The sequence below is a fragment of the Phyllobates terribilis genome, unplaced genomic scaffold (assembly GCF_046119375.1).
Source record: "Phyllobates terribilis strain yellow unplaced genomic scaffold, ASM4611937v1 Scaffold_564__1_contigs__length_1074168, whole genome shotgun sequence".
Classification (NCBI taxonomy): Eukaryota; Metazoa; Chordata; class Amphibia; order Anura; family Dendrobatidae; genus Phyllobates; species Phyllobates terribilis.
In genome coordinates this window covers 432,806-450,760 of record NW_027363324.1, presented here as the reverse complement: position 1 = coordinate 450,760, position 17,955 = coordinate 432,806, and the positions used below count along the sequence as shown (strand labels likewise).

The 17,955-nt window shown below is 51.1% G+C and overlaps 1 protein-coding gene and 1 pseudogene across 1 annotated transcript in view; both read left to right on the top strand.

Moving 5' to 3' along the window:
• Window positions 1-17,727, top strand: part of LOC141233116 (Golgi resident protein GCP60-like) — a 172,426-nt gene extending 154,699 nt beyond the window's left edge. Inside the window, exons 7-8 of the mRNA XM_073667864.1 lie at window positions 16,463-16,637; window positions 17,539-17,727. Of these exons, the coding sequence (XP_073523965.1) occupies window positions 16,463-16,637; window positions 17,539-17,727 (364 nt within the window). The remainder of the gene's footprint in view (window positions 1-16,462; window positions 16,638-17,538) is intronic.
• On the top strand, window positions 4,122-9,784 carry LOC141233115 (Golgi resident protein GCP60-like; annotated as a pseudogene).
• Window positions 17,728-17,955: the final 228 nt, after the last annotated feature.

Sequence of the window (17,955 nt, the reverse complement as noted above, 5' to 3'; positions counted from 1 at the left end):
TTGCCATGCCCCCAAAAAGTGAAATGATGATTTGGTGCCGGGCAGCTATTGGTCTGAGAGGTAGAGATTACCAGGCAATGGTAGAACCAGTTTACTCAGACAGTAGGCCCACCATTTTGACAGCACGGGGGGTGGTCAATGTACGCCATGGGAGGGTGCCCGTTCGCATAATAAATATCGGGGAGAGGGAAGTGTACCTGCCCCGGTATGCCACGCTAGCCAAATTATATACCACTAATCAAAATTCTATACAATCTGTGGAACCCTTGCCTCCATCTCACCCGGAGGAAGGTAACGGCTCTAAGAAAGACATGGAGGACTGGTGTCAGCAACTACATCTGGGTACTGACTCCACTCCCTCACACCAGAAACAAGGAGTCTATCGGGTGGTTCAAGAGTATGAGAGAGTGTTTAGTAAACACCCGTTAGACTTCGGGCGAGTCAAGGGGGTAGAACACCGCATCCCCACGGGAGATCATCCTCCCATAAAAGAGAGGTATCGACCCGTACCCCCTGCACATTACCAACACGCCAAGGGGATGCTTAGAGACATGAAGGAGGCTGGGGTAATCCGGGATAGCTGTAGCCCCTGGGCAGCCCCACTAGTTTTAGTCAAAAAGAAAGACAACACCATGAGGATGTGTGTAGATTACCGGAAAATCAACCGTATCACACACAAGGATGCGTACCCCTTACCAAGGATAGAGGAGTCATTGGCTGCTTTAAGATCTGCTAACTTCTTCTCTACCTTGGATCTCACTAGCGGGTACTGGCAGGTTCCTGTAGCAGAGGCGGACCGGGAGAAGACCGCATTCACCACCCCGATGGGACTTAGCGAGTTCACCTGCATGCCGTTCGGACTCTGCAACGCCCCAGGAACCTTCCAACGATTAATGGAGTGCTGTCTGGGCCACAGAAACTTCGAGACGGTCCTGTTGTACCTGGACGATGTCATCGTATACTCCAAAACTTATGAGGACCACCTGAAACACCTGGCGGAGGTGTTCGAAGCTCTGGCGAGTTACGGCCTAAAGGTGAAACCCTCCAAGTGTCACCTCCTGAAACCAAAGGTGCAATACCTGGGACACGTGGTGAGCGCTGACGGAGTGGCTCCCGACCCCGATAAGATCACCGCAATCAAAGGATGGCCAAGCCCTTCCAGCGTAAAAGAAGTGCGGCAGTTCCTAGGGTTGGTAGGCTACTACCGAAGGTTTATTCCCGGTTTCACCAAAAAGGCGGCGCCTATGCAGGACCTCCTGATAGGCCAGTCCCGGAAGGCCAAGAACCAGAAGCCGCCCTTCAAATGGGAAGAGCTAGAGGAAGAGTCCTTCCGCCAGCTGAAGATGGCCCTCACGGGGGATGAAATCTTGGCGTATCCGGACTATAGCCAGCCCTTCATCCTCTACACCGACGCCAGTAACGTCGGGCTAGGAGCCGTACTGTCCCAGATTCAGCAGGGGAAAGAGCGAGTAATCGCCTATGCCAGCCGAAAACTGCGACCCACCGAAAGGAATCCCGAGAATTATAGCTCATTTAAGCTAGAGTTCCTGGCCGTGGTATGGGCAGTCACCGAGCGCTTTAAGCATTACCTCGCTTCTTCCCGGTTCACCGTATACACGGATAACAACCCGCTGACACACCTGGACACGGCAAGACTCGGTGCCCTGGAGCAGAGGTGGATGGCCCGTCTGTCCAACTACGAGTTCACAATTAAATACCGGGCAGGGCGCTCCAATACCAACGCGGACGCCCTGTCCAGGATGCCCAACCTGCCGGACGGAGGAGAAGATCCGGAGGGACTGGAAGAAGTTGAACTCCCTGCGTTCCACCGTCATGGGACTATCCAGTATTCCCACCGGGTAAGGAGTAAGCAGGCTGCTACGTTGAACCCCTTACCTCACTACAACTGGGCGGAAACGCAAGACAGCGACCCTGCCGTCCGACTGGTGAAGGAGATGCTGACTCGCCCGGAGGCTAGCCTGGAATCAGACGCTCCAGAGGAAGCCAAACAACTATGGGCAGAGAAGAGTCGACTGTTCCTTTACAAGGGGAAGTTGTGCCGCAGAATGGTTAACTCCAGGACGCATGAACTACTCTGGCAAGTAGTGGTGCCACGAAGAGACGCAGCCATGGTGATGGAGGCATACCACGACGGAGCTGGACACTTCGGGTGGAAAAAGCTGGAGTTCCTGCTGCGCGAGCGGTTCCACTGGGTAGGCATGAGGGGAACCATCGAGAAGTGGTGCAGAGACTGTGGCCCGTGCAATCTGAGAAGGAAGGACCGGGCCAGCCAGAAGACTCCCCTGCAGTCCATCGTCACCCGGCAACCGTTGGAACTGGTAGCCTTGGATCATGTAAAACTGACCCCCAGCAGAAGTGGCTACGTCTACGCGTTAACCATCGTGGATCATTACTCCCGGTTTCTGGTTGTCGTCCCCGTCAAGGACTTAACGGCTCGAACAGCAGCTAGAGCCTTCCAGCAGCACTTTTGCCGTCCACACGGGTACCCGGACCAAGTGTTGACGGACCAGGGACCTGCCTTTGAAGCGGAGGTCTTCCAGGAATTCTGCAATCTGTATGGCTGCCGGAAGATAAGGACGACACCCTACCATCCGCAAACTAATGGACTTTGTGAGAAAATGAACCAGGTGGTAATGGATCTTCTAAAAACGTTGCCCCTGGAAGAACGCAGTCTGTGGCCTGAGAAGTTGCCCGATCTGGTGGACCTATACAACCACATCCCGGTAGGTTCCACCAACTGTACCCCGGCTTACCTAATGAGGGCAAGACCTGGTAAGTTACCTGTTGACCTGGAAATGGGAGTCCTGACGCCCGAGGACACTTCACCAGAAACAGACTGGGACACAGAGAGGCAGCAGCAGTACCGGAAAGTACAGGAGAGCGTGGAGCGAAGTCTCTGTCAGGCTAGGGAAAGACAAGAGAAGACTTACAACCAGTATGCTCCCGCTGTTCCCCTGGTACCCGGAGAGCAGGTCTTGAAGAGGAAGAGACGGCTCCACAAGTTGGACGACCAGTGGGAGAAGGACCCGTACACCGTACTGCCCTCAAGCCACGAGAACCCGAAGGTCTGTACCATCAGTAAAGACGGAGGGGAAACCACAGCCATTGTATCCCGGGACCACCTGAAGAAGTGCCCCGAACAACTGAGGAACCCTGAGGAGGAACAGGAAGACCATCGACCCGTGGAAGAAAGGGAAGATATGGTTAGTACCGTGCTCGGGGACTTCCCTCGGTCTTGGACTCAAGTCAATGGTGCAGTTGTGGTACCCGTACTCACCTTCCTCCAACCATCATCCCAAGAACCTACGGAGCAACGGGTAGAGCTGGAAGAGCAGCCGGTCCAGGAGGCAGAAGACTCCACCCAAGCGGAACAGGAGAATCCACCCTCTGCTTATAGTGAGCCTGCCGTACCCCTAGTGAGACAAAGAGCCGGTAGACAGCTGCCCAGTTTACCCTTGACAGCTCCTACACCCTGTAGTTCAGGGCCAGACAGTCAGCTCCGTAGGTCCACTAGGGCCACTAGAGGCCAGTTACCCGCACGTTGGAGGATCTAAATGTTTAAGTTGTTTTACAATGTTTACCTGTTTATTGTTGCTTGTGTGTAATTTTGTGTTTCTAGTTGTTTTTAGGAGTCTTCGGTGGATTTACCGGGAATCCTTTGTATATAGTTGGAGCGTAACCCAGGATGGACTAGAGACTGTTAAGGACTCGGGGTAGGACAGACCCCTACCTGGTTACGTCTCCCTGTGTTGGTGAAATGGACACCTTTGCTTTTCTTCAAAGACTGCACCCGGTTGCGGACATCCGTGACCATCTTATTGTGTTTCCTTATTGTATTTTATTGTTCTTTGATATACCTTGTTATATTTTTCTAAAAAGTGTTTAGTCCCGGAGTACTAAATTTCACTAGGGGGGAGTGTGACACCCCAGGGGTCTGGTTGTCACAGTGATAGAGATATTACGTCTGAGAGCAGGTGGGAGGTCCTTTGGTCAGGGATCCTGTGCATGCCACACCTCCTGCCCAGCCTTGGGAGGGGAAGAACTTCCCCTGTATAAACCCGGGGCTGAGGCAGGGTTAGGGAGTCCAGGAAGAGTAGAGACAAGAGCAGCATAGGAAGCAGCAGAGTCACAAGGAGTCAGGGGCTGGCAGCTAAAGAGCTCGCCCTGACTAAGAAGATTCTTTACCGGACCCGGAGTCCGAGGCTGTGGGGACTAACTTCTACCCAGCAGCAGAATCCGTCAGGCAGGGGATTTCAGGTCCCCTGGCCCAGAAGCCCGAAGGCCCGGTCACACGCGTGGGACCAGCACCGCCATCGTGGAGCGGAAGCCATTAGAAGGCCCCGAGTCACCGGCCATACGGGTGAGCACCACACGGTACACTCAGGGACGTGGGCTACTTACATCAGCTTCCAGCAAGGTAGCCAGAAGAGTACAGTCAGCTTGGGAGGCCTACAACTACGCCTGGCCAGGGGAGATCCCATCTGCTCAAGGACTGACCAGGCCCCGTTCGCTAGCAAGTACTCCGGGAGGGTCTATCGTTGTTACCAGTAAAGACCCTGAACGCTACCATACCGTGTCTGAGTGGTTCCTGCTACCCCCATCATCCACGTCGGCTGCCCTGAGGCCATACCCCTCCCGTTGGGGGTTATACTATCACGCTGCACCATCCTTCCACCGGCCTCAGCGGTCTGCCCTGCAGCAGCAGCCCCCTGGCTGCATTCAACGGGTGGCGTAGTCATCAACTATTTACTACTAATAGACTGCCGTCTAGTTTGACTCCCTGGGCACGGACCGGGTCACCGCCACGAGACTACAACCCTCTACTGATCCGGCTCCGGGTAGGCTCCCGCATGCGCAACGCAGCGCGACACAGGCCCAGGGGCGCGTCATTTCCATCTGCAAATGAGAATAAGGACGATCCCTCTACACTGTGACATCACTTCAGATATTTGTACACAGCTATTACGTCTGCTCTTAGCCTTCTTTTTTTGCTGAGCTGAGCTGAGCAGCAAGGTGACGCACAACCTGCAGACAGGTACCTGAAGACAACTCCAGCACTAATAGTTACTGGAGACGTTCTTAAAGGGACCGCTCTGCAGATTGTGCAGTGAACCCACCCAACTCTACCAGAAGAGGCGCTGGTGATGCCGATAGATAGGAGATGGTTGCAGCGGTTTTCTATGGACCCCGGACCAGGGTCCTGCAAATCTTTCTGCTCCAGTCTATAGCAGAGGTTAGCGGCAGTCGTTATCTCACAAGATAGATGATGATCGACATCTGGGTCTGTTTTTCCACACTTAAAGGGGTTGTCTGTTAGTTTAAAGGAGCTTTCTGTTTCCTGCAGGGATGACGTCACGTCACTCTATCAGATTGCTGCAGCCAATCACTGGCATGTACAGCATGAGACCGTAGAAACCAGTGATCGACTGCAGCAGTCACATGGATTATACAACATCATCGCTGCAGGAAAAAAAGTGATGGCCGCCAGAGTGTGAGCACGGGAGAAGCAAAGGAGTCATCAGGCGAGAAATATTTTTTTTTTATGGGTCAATTTTGTAAAATTTCCAACTGCCTTAAGTGGTATCAAATCCCTATCATATCACTAACTTAAAGCCGCAGGAGTTCTTAAACTTTGACTAAGTTTGATACATAGAATCCAACCTGCAGTGTAAAGCATGGGGGACAAAACAGCAGTATGAGACTGACAGGACATGAGGCATCTTTCAGGTTACCTCCTACTCCAGTACAAATTGCAGTATAGCTGGAGTCAGTGATTATGGATTTACGGAGCAGTCGGTATGTAAGACCGGAGGGATCATGGACCGGACTTCTGCTTTAAGTCCCAGGAAGTGAGAACGGTTGACGCTGCTGCAAAAATCATGTCCGACATAGTTCAGTGTAAAGCGTCATCTGCTGACTTTATTGGAGAGAAGTTAAGGAGCGGAGACGGCGGGAAGAGGAGGAGCGGCAGCGGCTGCTGCGAGAGGAGGAGAAGCGGAGGAAAGAAGAGGAGCAGAGGCTGCGGAGAGAGGAGGAAGAGAGGATGCGAGCGGAGGATGAACGGTTTAGAATGGAACAGCAGAAGTAAGTACTCCCATCGGAAGTCACTCATCTTTCTTAAAGGATATTTTTGGGTGGGTCACTCATTCAGGACCCTCGTAGTATGAGCCATAGTGCAAGGAGCAGTCTGTTGTATGCAATGCTGGTGACCGGTTGGAGGGTACATGCGCTGGGGTCACCAACAATGGGGTCCACGGAGCCCTGTCACATTCATTTTAATGGAAAATTACTAAAGCTCTGCCGGCCACAGGCAATGGCGGGTGCAGCAGTCATTAGGGCAGGACCGTGCATTTGTGTTTCAAATCTTAATTCTATTTTTTTTTTGCAGGCAGCAGATCACGGCCGCCCTGAACTCGCAGACAGCGGTGCAGTTTCAGCAGTACGCAGCGCAGCAGTACCCGGGGAACTTCGAGCAACAGCAGCTCCTGATCCGGCAGCTGCAGGAACAGCACTACCAGCAGTACATGCAGCAGCTGTACCAAGTGCAGCTCGCTCAGCAACAGGTAGACGCAGCGCACAGACCCCCGAGCCTCGCTGCTCTGAGCTGCATTTACCTGTCGGACCATGTTCCCACGTAGCATAAATGCTGCAGGGTTTGTTTTTTTTTGCAGAAAATCCCCTGTGTTTAAAACGGTGTTTCCCAAACTCCAGTCCTCACGGCCCCCATAGGTCATGTTTTCAGGATTTCCTTAGTATTTCCATCACCTGTGTAATACTATCAAGGCATCAGGAATTCTCTCACCTGTGTAATACGAAGGAGATCCTGAAACATGACCTGTGGGGGCCGTGAGGACTGGAGTTTTGGAAACACTGGTTTAAAAGTTTGAGGAAACTTCTTGTGCTTCCCGGAAAACTCCTGACCGCTGTGCATCTAAAGACGTTGCTGAAATTTGTGGTTTTTTGGTTTGTTTATTTTTTCCTGTGGAGCCGAAAAAATGCATGAAAAAATGCCCTCGCTTCTTGTACAGAATTAATAAAACCTTCAGATCTTCAACAATAAATGGGGTAAAAACAGCTGTAAAAATACGATAATCAGAGTAGATTGCTATTGCGGGTTTTGATGTAGAAAATAAACCCTGCACTTTACGCTCCCTGGAACCTGAACTAATTAACTAATTGTTTTTAGTAAGAAAGAAATTGCGCGGCTGAGTTTTGCTCTTGATGGTGGTGGTGCGCTGAGTAGCTGGTTGATTAGATGCAGCGTTTATAAGTGGAAGACAGTGGGATTTGTGTGCAGCGTCTATTGGAGTCTGTGGTTGTCTGAAACGCTGCCTCATTAGAAGTTAAGCTTCTTTGTTCTTCCCCTCATGCTTTACACTGCAGTTTTGCTTCGCAGCATACAAGAAATGAAGAATGCTCATAAATGACGTGGTGTTACCCTCTCCTTACCCTCTCGGCCTTACAGAAACAGCAGGAGGCACTTTCGGCAGGAACCAGCTCCCCTGTCAGTTCTCCATCCAAGGTGAACATGGGAAGCATCACCGGCTCCGGAGAAGCCCCCTCGGTCAACGGACAAACCCACCCACACATAGACAATGCTGAGACAGAACTGGAGGCAGACCCCGCTGGAAGACCTGCTGGAGAACGGGCTTAAAGGTGCGTCCTATGGACCCCAGTGGGGTTGGGGTCTGTTGGGTGGACAATCAGACGATACCTGGACATTGGCTAATGGTTTTTGTTTGCTCATTATTTTTCCACTTCCTTCTCTCTACAGAGTCCATGCCGGTCATTGCTGCCCCATCCATGTGGACAAGACCCCAAATTAAAGACTTCAAAGAGAAGATCCAGCAGGACGCGGACTCAGTCATCACCGTCGGAAGAGGAGAGGTGGTCACAGTCCGGGTCCCCACACACGAGGAGGGCTCCTATCTTTTCTGGGAGTTTGCCACAGATAACTTTGACATTGGTTTTGGGGTTTACTTTGAATGGACAGACTCCCCAAACACGGCTGTGAGCGTGCACGTCAGCGAGTCCAGCGAGGACGAGGACGAAGGTACTTTGTACAATTTTCATACTTCATTCCTGTACAATAAATACTGTAGCAGGTCTTCACTGCGTCTCACCCCCTCTTCCTGAAGAGGTCGGGGGTCTCTCGAGAAGCAGCATCTTACCCCCTCGTTTTAAGGAGGTTGGGGCCTCTCGAGAACCAGTGTCTTACCCCCTCGTCTTAAGGAGGTTGGGGCCTCTCAAGAAGCAGTGTCTCACCCCCTCGTCTTGAGGAGGTTGGGGCCTCTCGAGAAGCAGCGTCTCACCCCTTTGATTTAAGGAGGTTGGGGCCTCTCGAGAAGCAGCATCTCACCCCTTCGTCCTGAGGAGGTCGGGGGGTCTCTTTAGAAGCAGCATCTCACCCTTTCGTCCTGAGGAGTTAGGGGGTCTCACCCCCTCGCCCTGAAGAGTTCTGGGGGTCCTATTGAAGCAGCGTCTCACCCCCTCGTCCTGAGCAGGTTGGGCGCCTGTTGAGAAGCAGCATCTCACCCCCTCATCCGGACGAGGTAGGGGGCCTTTCGAGAAGCAGCGTCTCACCCCCTCATCCGGACGAGGTCGGGGCCTCTTGAGAAGCAGCGTCTCACCCCCTCATCCGGACGAGGTAGGGGGCCTTTCGAGAAGCAGCATCTCACCCCCTCATCCGGACGAGGTCGGGGCCTCTTGAGAAGCAGCGTCTCACCCCCTCATCCGGACGAGGTAGGGGGCCTTTCGAGAAGCAGCATCTCACCCCCTCATCCGGACGAGGTAGGGGGCCTTTCGAGAAGCAGCGTCTCACCCCCTCATCCGGACGAGGTCGGGGCCTCTTGAGAAGCAGCGTCCCAGCCCCTTGTTCCGAGGAGGTCGGAGGCTTCTGGATAAGCACCAACTGGTCATGGATGTTCACCTCTGCAGGAGATCAAAAACCAACAATGTGCTCTCTGGGGCGTTACTGTGGTCTCTCTCGCTTTCCGTAGGTTCTTTAAGATTGACCTATCAGACTGGCGGGATGGTTGAGTCGCTGCCTAATTTATCCTCTCCCCAATGCCACTGGTGGAGGAGCTGTGCCTCTGCAGAGGGAAAACGGGCCGCATCTAGCGTCAGAGAGGCTCATTCACACTTTAAAGTAAAAAGCTTGCGAGCGTGCTCTCCTTGCCAAGGAAACCAGTCACCACTGATAGTTTGTAGTGGTGGCCGGTATCCTAGGCAACCAGCTGTAAACTATAGAATTAAGAATACCTCCATATTTGACAACAGAGATACTTTTTAATAAAGAGTGAAATGTAAAGTTCCTGGTGTTTACAAGCACTTTGCAATTTTACCCAACGAAGATGGAGGAAAAACCGCACCAAAAACGGATCAGATCAGCATGAGTCGCCCTGTACTCTCTCTGCGGGATTTCTGTAAGACTGCTTGTTTCCGGATTATTCCCGGAAGACCCCTTTATGCTTCTGTTTTAGCTCCGCGCCCATGACTTGTCCCACTCTGATATCCTGGACTCACTCCTGACTTGTGTCTGTTCTTTACAGAGAATCCCAACAACGAAGAGAAAGCCGAAAAGACCGCCAACAAGCCTCAGCTGGAGGAGATTGTGCCGGTCTACAGGCGGGATCGTCACGAAGAGGTGGACGCCGGCAGCCACCAGTACCCCGGCCGGGGGCTCTACCTGCTCAAATCTGACAACTCTTATTCCCTGTGGCGTTCAAAATCTGTGTACTACAGAGTGTATTATACTAGATAAAGGAGGGGCCTGCGGTCAGGGGGAGGAGCCGGTAATCAGGGGGAGGGGCAAGTGATCATGGGGCGGGGCCTGCAATCAGGGGGAGGGGCCAGGGCAGTAAGTCGCTCACATGACCTGGATCCTTTTCGATAAGTGTCGCCTCCTCATCGCTCCTCGTGGCGGCCGACACTAATTCAGAGTGCTGTGATTTAACCCGTTCTTTGCCACTACGATTGGTGGACATGAAAGGGGTTAAACATAATTTGGCTGCGCCTGCACTTTTGTGTTTTGTGGTTTTTTTCGCACTTGTTTGGGATTTTTAATTCTATTCTATGTGCGCCCACTCAGGGGCATTTCATGATCTGTTCAGAAGATGAACGCGCATGAGAAGCGTCATGGAGGAGGGGGCACCTTTGTGTTGGGTACCAGGGTAGTGGGCGCCCCCTCAAGACTGGTGGAAGGGTAAAGGTCCCATGTGTTCCCCTCGGTCTGCCCTATTCTGTACCACGCGCAGGTAGCTCAGCGCCATCGCAAACAGCAACGGTTTCTCCTCCACTATAGGTCAGGGCAAATCCGAAATGTGCTGTTGCCTCTCTGGTATCAGCCGTCTGTAGCGGGCAGGAGAGGGTAGTGGGGAAAGTTTCTTATCTCTTCTCTCATCAGTCTGATTTGTCTGATCTTGTACCATGTAAAATATGTAACAAATATGAGAAATGGTTTATAATAATAATAATCATATGGAATAATCTGTCCTGTGTGATCTGGTGGAAACACTGCACCTCCCCCAATGCCCCGCAGCAGAGCATGCGCTATGTGAGACCACCAGGGGTGGGCCGCAGGGCGGAGGGGGGGGTTCACGAAGCCTGAGAAGCTAGGAGGAATCTGGCAGACTTGCGATTGCTGCTCTGGAGGTGATAACAGCATTTCCTATAGATTTTACCTGTATGATGCTGCACTACGCCTTGTTGCCGTATAAGGGTAAGTCACAGGGCAACGGTCTCTGGTTGTTGTGAAACTACAACTCCCAGCATGCCCGGACAGCTCCTTGACTTTAGTTTGACTTGCACTAATACATTATGTAATTTCGGTTGTTTTCTATGAAGGCGTCGCTTTTCTATATCACGTCCAATGAGCTGGATGAGGGCAGAATACGGCCGCCATACATTTACCATGGGAGATGGCTGATCGGCTCTGTGTATCGCTCAGTGCACCTATGTGGGAGCAGTCAGGGCGGCCATATTGCTCATCACTCAGCTTTCCCAGAAACTGAACGGAGGGATAGAATTTGCCCCTGCAAATGATACTATGAGCTGTAGGGATTAATGGCCAGACATTTAGATCCAGACTGTAGAGATTGTGGACGGTGGGGATCAGGCTGGTCACAGGACAGGGCCGTGCAGATGGTTTCCGCTCTGCATTGGGGGGCGCAGGTATCGTATACGGCTCCTATTATAAGGCGCTATACAGGTCGGGTGTTGGACTTTGCTGCCAGCAGCTGCACTTCTCCCTGCAGAAATGAGACCACCCATCCCCTTCAGCAGAGCAGTGATCAGAGCTATGGACGGGTGGGCTGTAACATTAGGGGCCCCTGGTACTCAACTTTCAGCCTGGAAGCAAGAAAAATCTCAGGTGCCAGTTTCTGATCATGTGGTTCAGTGTGATGTGAATGTTCAGGAATCTGCACCAATTTATTTACTATGTCTAAAGTCTGTCTTCTAATACAAGAATTAAGGTGCTGCCAGCAGCCACCACTAGAGGGCACCTGTGGTGTATGCACTGAGCTCTGCGCTGGCAGCAGCCTCCACTAGAGGGCACCTGTGGTGTATGCACTGAGCCCTGCGCTGCCAGCAGCCTCCACTAGAGGGCACCTGTGGTGTATGCACTGAGCCCTGCGCTGCCAGCAGCCTCCACTAGAGGGCACCTGTGGTGTATGCACTGAGATCTGCGCTGCCAGCAGCCTCCACTAGAGGGCGCCTGTGGTGTATGCACTGAGCTCTGCGCTGCCAGCAGTCTCCACTTGAGGGCACCTGTGGTGTATGCACTGAGATCTGCGCAACCAGCAGCCTCCACTAGAGGGCGCCTGTGGTGTATGCACTGAGATCTGCGCTGCCAGCAGCCTCCACTAGAGGGCCCCTGTGGTATATGCACTGAGATCTGCGCTGCCAGCAGCCTCCACTAGAGGGCACCTGAGGGGACTGAGTTCCCCTGAAGACCCCTAAGTGCAGAATGTCCCCAAGATGGAAGATTTCCCAGCATATAGCATCCATCGCCCCTTGTCAGCGCTGCCTGCAGGGGCCGGACGTTAACCCTTTCTTTCCCCGTGAGCCCCCTCTCATCTCGTTGCTGCCTTCCAGCTCTTCACCAATCAGCGAATCGTATTGGTGAGGAGTGGGGAGCGGAATCGTATTAGTGAAGACCGGGGAGCGCCGCTGCCTGTGCGGATACTTCCACTCCGAGAAGCCGAGAGATGAGCGACTGCTCGCAGCAGAAGTATCCCGACCCGCAGCGCCGCTCCCCGGTCCTCCCTTCACACCCTAGCCGCTGATGTCCCCACAGTATCCGCATGGTGTTACCAAGGTCCGGACATTTGTGTTAAAAATCGCTGATTGGTCGCTGCCCGCGACCAATCACCGATTTGGGCGCCACATTCAAATATCGGCTGCGACCAATCACCGATCTTGGCTCCACATTTAAACACATTTAAACACCGCTGTACTGATTGGTCGCGGACGCTATTTAAATGTGGCGCCAAAATCGGTGATTGGTCGCGCCCAGCGTCGGCGACCAATCAGCACAGCGGTGTTTAAATGTGGAGCCAAGATCGGTGATTGGTCACGGCCGATATTTAAATTTGGCGCCCAAATCGGTGATTGGTCGCGGGCAGCGCCAGCGACCAATCAGCGATTTTTAACAGAAATGTCTGGACCTTTGTAACACCATGCGGATACTGTGGGGACATCAGCGGGTAGGGTGTGACGGGAGGACCGGGGACGGCGCTGCGGGTCGGGATAATTCAGCTGCGAGCAGTCGCTCATCTCTCGGCTTCTCGGAGTGGAAGTATCCGCACAGGCAGCGGCGCTCCCCGGTCCTCACCAATACGATTCGCTGATTGGTCGCGTGCGGAGAGCGCAACCAATCAGTGATCTTGGCGCTAAAGTTAAACACCGCTCTGCTGATTGGACGCGGACGCCAGACGCGTCCAATCACCGAGATTGGTGCCAAATTTAAACAACGCTCTGCTGATTGATCGCGGTCGCTGGCCGAGATCAATCAGCAGTATTGGGGCCAAATTTAAACAACGCTCTGCTGATTGGTCGCGGCCGTCAGCCGCGATTAATTAGCGATTTTGGCGCCAAATTTAAACCCCGCTCTGCATCTTTCAGCAGTATTGTCGTCAAATTTAAACACCTCTTTGCTGATTGATCGCGGTCGCGACTAATCAACGATTTTGGTGCCAAATTTAAACACGCTCTCCAGTCCTCACTAACACGGTTTGCTGATTGGTCGCGGCCACCGCCCGCGAGCAATCAGCGATTTTGGCGCAAAATTCAAACACCGCTCTGCTGATTGGTCACGGCCGGTGGTTGCGACCAATCAGCCATTTGGTGCCAAATTTAAATACCGCTTCGCTGATTGGTCGCGGTGGCCGGCCGCGACCAAGCAGCGAAATTGGCGCCAAATTTAAACACCGCTCTGCTGATTGGTCGCGGTTACCGGTCTCGAATAATCAGCATTATTAGTGCCAAATTTAAACACCGCTGTGCTGATTGGTCACGTTCACTGGCCTCGACCAATCAGCATTATTGGCGCCAAATTTAAACCCCGCTCTGCTGATTACTCACAACCGCGACCAATCTGCGATATAGGCGCCAAATTTTAATACCGCTTTGCTGATTGGTCGAGGCCGGCAACCGTGACCAATCAGCGATTTTGGCACAAAATTTAAACACAGCTCTGCTGATTGCGCCCGGTCGGCCGCATACCTATTCTAGAATACCCGATGCATTAGAATCGGGCCACCATCTAGTCTAATCATAATAACAGACGGGGATTCTTTACTGTAAGAGCATTAAGACTATGGATCTCTCTGTCACATGATGCTGTCATGGTGGATTCACTACCAGTATACAAGGAGGGCCTGGACACCTTTCTTGAAGAATATATTCTTATAGTTTCTAGATTGTGTGATGATGGTGATCCAGGGAACTCGCCTGATTGCCGTTTGTGGAGTCAGGAAGGAATTTTCCCCTGATATGGGGCAATTAGCTTCTGTCTCCCGGGGTTTTTGTTTTTCTTTCCTCTAGATCAGTGTTTCCCAAACTCCAGTCCTCATGGCCCCCACAGGTCATGTTTTCAGGATCTCCTTAGTGTTACACAGGTGATGGAAGTATCATCAAGACATCAGGAATTCTCTCACCTGTGCAACAAGAAACAATAGCACATACACGACATAAATAAAATTGCTATTCAGTGCCCAAAAAACAATAGCACATACAGTACAGACCAAAAGTTTGGACACACCTTCTCATTTAAAGATTTTTCTGTATGTTTATGACTTAAAATTGTACATTCACACTGAAGGCATCAAAACTATGAATTAACACATGTGGAATTATATACTTAAGAAAAAAGTGTGAAACAACTGAAAATATGTCTTATATTCTAGGTTCTTCAAAGTAGCCACCTTTTGCTTTGATGACTGCTTTGCACACTCTTGGCATTCTCTTGATGAGCTTCAAGAGGTAGTCACCGGAAATGGTTTTCACTTCACAGGTGTGCCCTGTCAGGTTTAATAAGTGGGATGTCTTGCCTTATAAATGAGGTTGGGACCATCAGTTGTGTTGTGCAGAAGTCTGGTGGATACACAGCTGATAGTCATAAACATACAGAAAAATCTTTAAATGAGGTGTGTCCAAACTTTTGGTCTGTACTGTATATGCAGTAGAATAGAATGATAAAATGTTAGCGTTGGAAGGGACCTCCAGGGTCCTTGTGTCCAACCCCCTGCTCAATCCAGGATTCACTAAACCTTCTCAGACAAATGTCTGTCCAGCCTGTGTTTGAAGACTTCCATTGAAGGAGAACTCTCCACCTATCATGGCCGCCTGTTCCACTCATTGATCTCCTCACTGTCAAAAAGTGCTTTCTAATATCTAATCTGTATCTTCTCCTTTTCACTTTCATCCCATTGCTCGTGTTTCCATCTGCAAATGAGAATAAGGACGATCCCTCTACACTGTGACATCACTTCAGATATTTGTACACAGCTATTACGTCTGCTCTTAGCCTTCTTTTTTTGCTGAGCTGAGCTGAGCAGCAAGGTGACGCACAACCTGCAGACAGGTACCTGAAGACAACTCCAGCACTAATAGTTACTGGAGACGTTCTTAAAGGGACCGCTCTGCAGATTGTGCAGTGAACCCACCCAACTCTACCAGAAGAGGCGCTGGTGATGCCGATAGATAGGAGATGGTTGCAGCGGTTTTCTATGGACCCCGGACCAGGGTCCTGCAAATCTTTCTGCTCCAGTCTATAGCAGAGGTTAGCGGCAGTCGTTATCTCACAAGATAGATGATGATCGACATCTGGGTCTGTTTTTCCACACTTAAAGGGGTTGTCTGTTAGTTTAAAGGAGCTTTCTGTTTCCTGCAGGGATGACGTCACGTCACTCTATCAGATTGCTGCAGCCAATCACTGGCATGTACAGCATGAGACCGTAGAAACCAGTGATCGACTGCAGCAGTCACATGGATTATACAACATCATCGCTGCAGGAAAAAAAGTGATGGCCGCCAGAGTGTGAGCACGGGAGAAGCAAAGGAGTCATCAGGCGAGAAATATTTTTTTTTTATGGGTCAATTTTGTAAAATTTCCAACTGCCTTAAGTGGTATCAAATCCCTATCATATCACTAACTTAAAGCCGCAGGAGTTCTTAAACTTTGACTAAGTTTGATACATAGAATCCAACCTGCAGTGTAAAGCATGGGGGACAAAACAGCAGTATGAGACTGACAGGACATGAGGCATCTTTCAGGTTACCTCCTACTCCAGTACAAATTGCAGTATAGCTGGAGTCAGTGATTATGGATTTACGGAGCAGTCGGTATGTAAGACCGGAGGGATCATGGACCGGACTTCTGCTTTAAGTCCCAGGAAGTGAGAACGGTTGACGCTGCTGCAAAAATCATGTCCGACATAGTTCAGTGTAAAGCATCATCTGCTGACTTTATTGGAGAGAAGTTAAGGAGCGGAGACGGCGGGAAGAGGAGGAGCGGCAGCGGCTGCTGCGAGAGGAGGAGAAGCGGAGGAAAGAAGAGGAGCAGAGGCTGCGGAGAGAGGTGGAAGAGAGGATGCGAGCGGAGGATGAACGGTTTAGAATGGAACAGCAGAAGTAAGTACTCCCATCGGAAGTCACTCATCTTTCTTAAAGGATATTTTTGGGTGGGTCACTCATTCAGGACCCTCGTAGTATGAGCCATAGTGCAAGGAGCAGTCTGTTGTATGCAATGCTGGTGACCGGTTGGAGGGTACATGCGCTGGGGTCACCAACAATGGGGTCCACGGAGCACTGTCACATTCATTTTAATGGAAAATTACTAAAGCTCTGCCGGCCACAGGCAATGGCGGGTGCAGCAGTCATTAGGGCAGGACCGTGCATTTGTGTTTCAAATCTTAATTCTATTTTTTTTTTTTTGCAGGCAGCAGATCATGGCCGCCCTGAACTCGCAGACAGCGGTGCAGTTTCAGCAGTACGCAGCGCAGCAGTACCCGGGGAACTTCGAGCAACAGCAGCTCCTGATCCGGCAGCTGCAGGAACAGCACTACCAGCAGTACATGCAGCAGCTGTACCAAGTGCAGCTCGCTCAGCAACAGGTAGACGCAGCGCACAGACCCCCGAGCCTCGCTGCTCTGAGCTGCATTTACCTGTCGGACCATGTTCCCACGTAGCATAAATGCTGCAGGGTTTGTTTTTTTTGCAGAAAATCCCCTGTGTTTAAAACGGTGTTTCCCAAACTCCAGTCCTCACGGCCCCCATAGGTCATGTTTTCAGGATTTCCTTAGTATTTCCATCACCTGTGTAATACTATCAAGGCATCAGGAATTCTCTCACCTGTGTAATACGAAGGAGATCCTGAAACATGACCTGTGGGGGCCGTGAGAACTGGAGTTTTGGAAACACTGGTTTAAAAGTTTGAGGAAACTTCTTGTGCTTCCCGGAAAACTCCTGACCGCTGTGCATCTAAAGACGTTGCTGAAATTTGTGGTTTTTTGGTTTGTTTATTTTTTCCTGTGGAGCCGAAAAAATGCATGAAAAAATGCCCTCGCTTCTTGTACAGAATTAATAAAACCTTCAGATCTTCAACAATAAATGGGGTAAAAACAGCTGTAAAAATACGATAATCAGAGTAGATTGCTATAGCGGGTTTTGATGTAGAAAATAAACCCTGCACTTTACGCTCCCTGGAACCTGAACTAATTAACTAATTGTTTTTAGTAAGAAAAAAATTGCGCGGCTGAGTTTTGCTCTTGATGATGGCGGTGCGCTGAGTAGCTGGTTGATTAGATGCAGCGTTTATAAGTGGAAGACAGTGGGATTTGTGTGCAGCGTCTATTGGAGCCTGTGGTTGTCTGAAACGCTGCCTCATTAGAAGTTAAGCTTCTTTGTTCTTCCCCTCATGCTTTACACTGCAGTTTTGCTTCGCAGCATACAAGAAATGAAGAATGCTCATAAATGACGTGGTGTTACCCTCTCCTTACCCTCTCGGCCTTACAGAAACAGCAGGAGGCACTTTCGGCAGGAACCAGCTCCCCTGTCAGTTCTCCATCCAAGGTGAACATGGGAAGCATCACCGGCTCCGGAGAAGCCCCCTCGGTCAACGGACAAACCCACCCACACATAGACAATGCTGAGACAGAACTGGAGGCAGACCCCGCTGGAAGACCTGCTGGAGAACGGGCTTAAAGGTGCGTCCTATTGACCCCAGTGGGGTTGGGGTCTGTTGGGTGGACAATCAGACGATACCTGGACATTGGCTAATGGTTTTTGTTTGCTCATTATTTTTCCACTTCCTTCTCTCTACAGAGTCCATGCCGGTCATTGCTGCCCCATCCATGTGGACAAGACCCCAAATTAAAGACTTCAAAGAGAAGATCCAGCAGGACGCGGACTCAGTCATCACCGTCGGAAGAG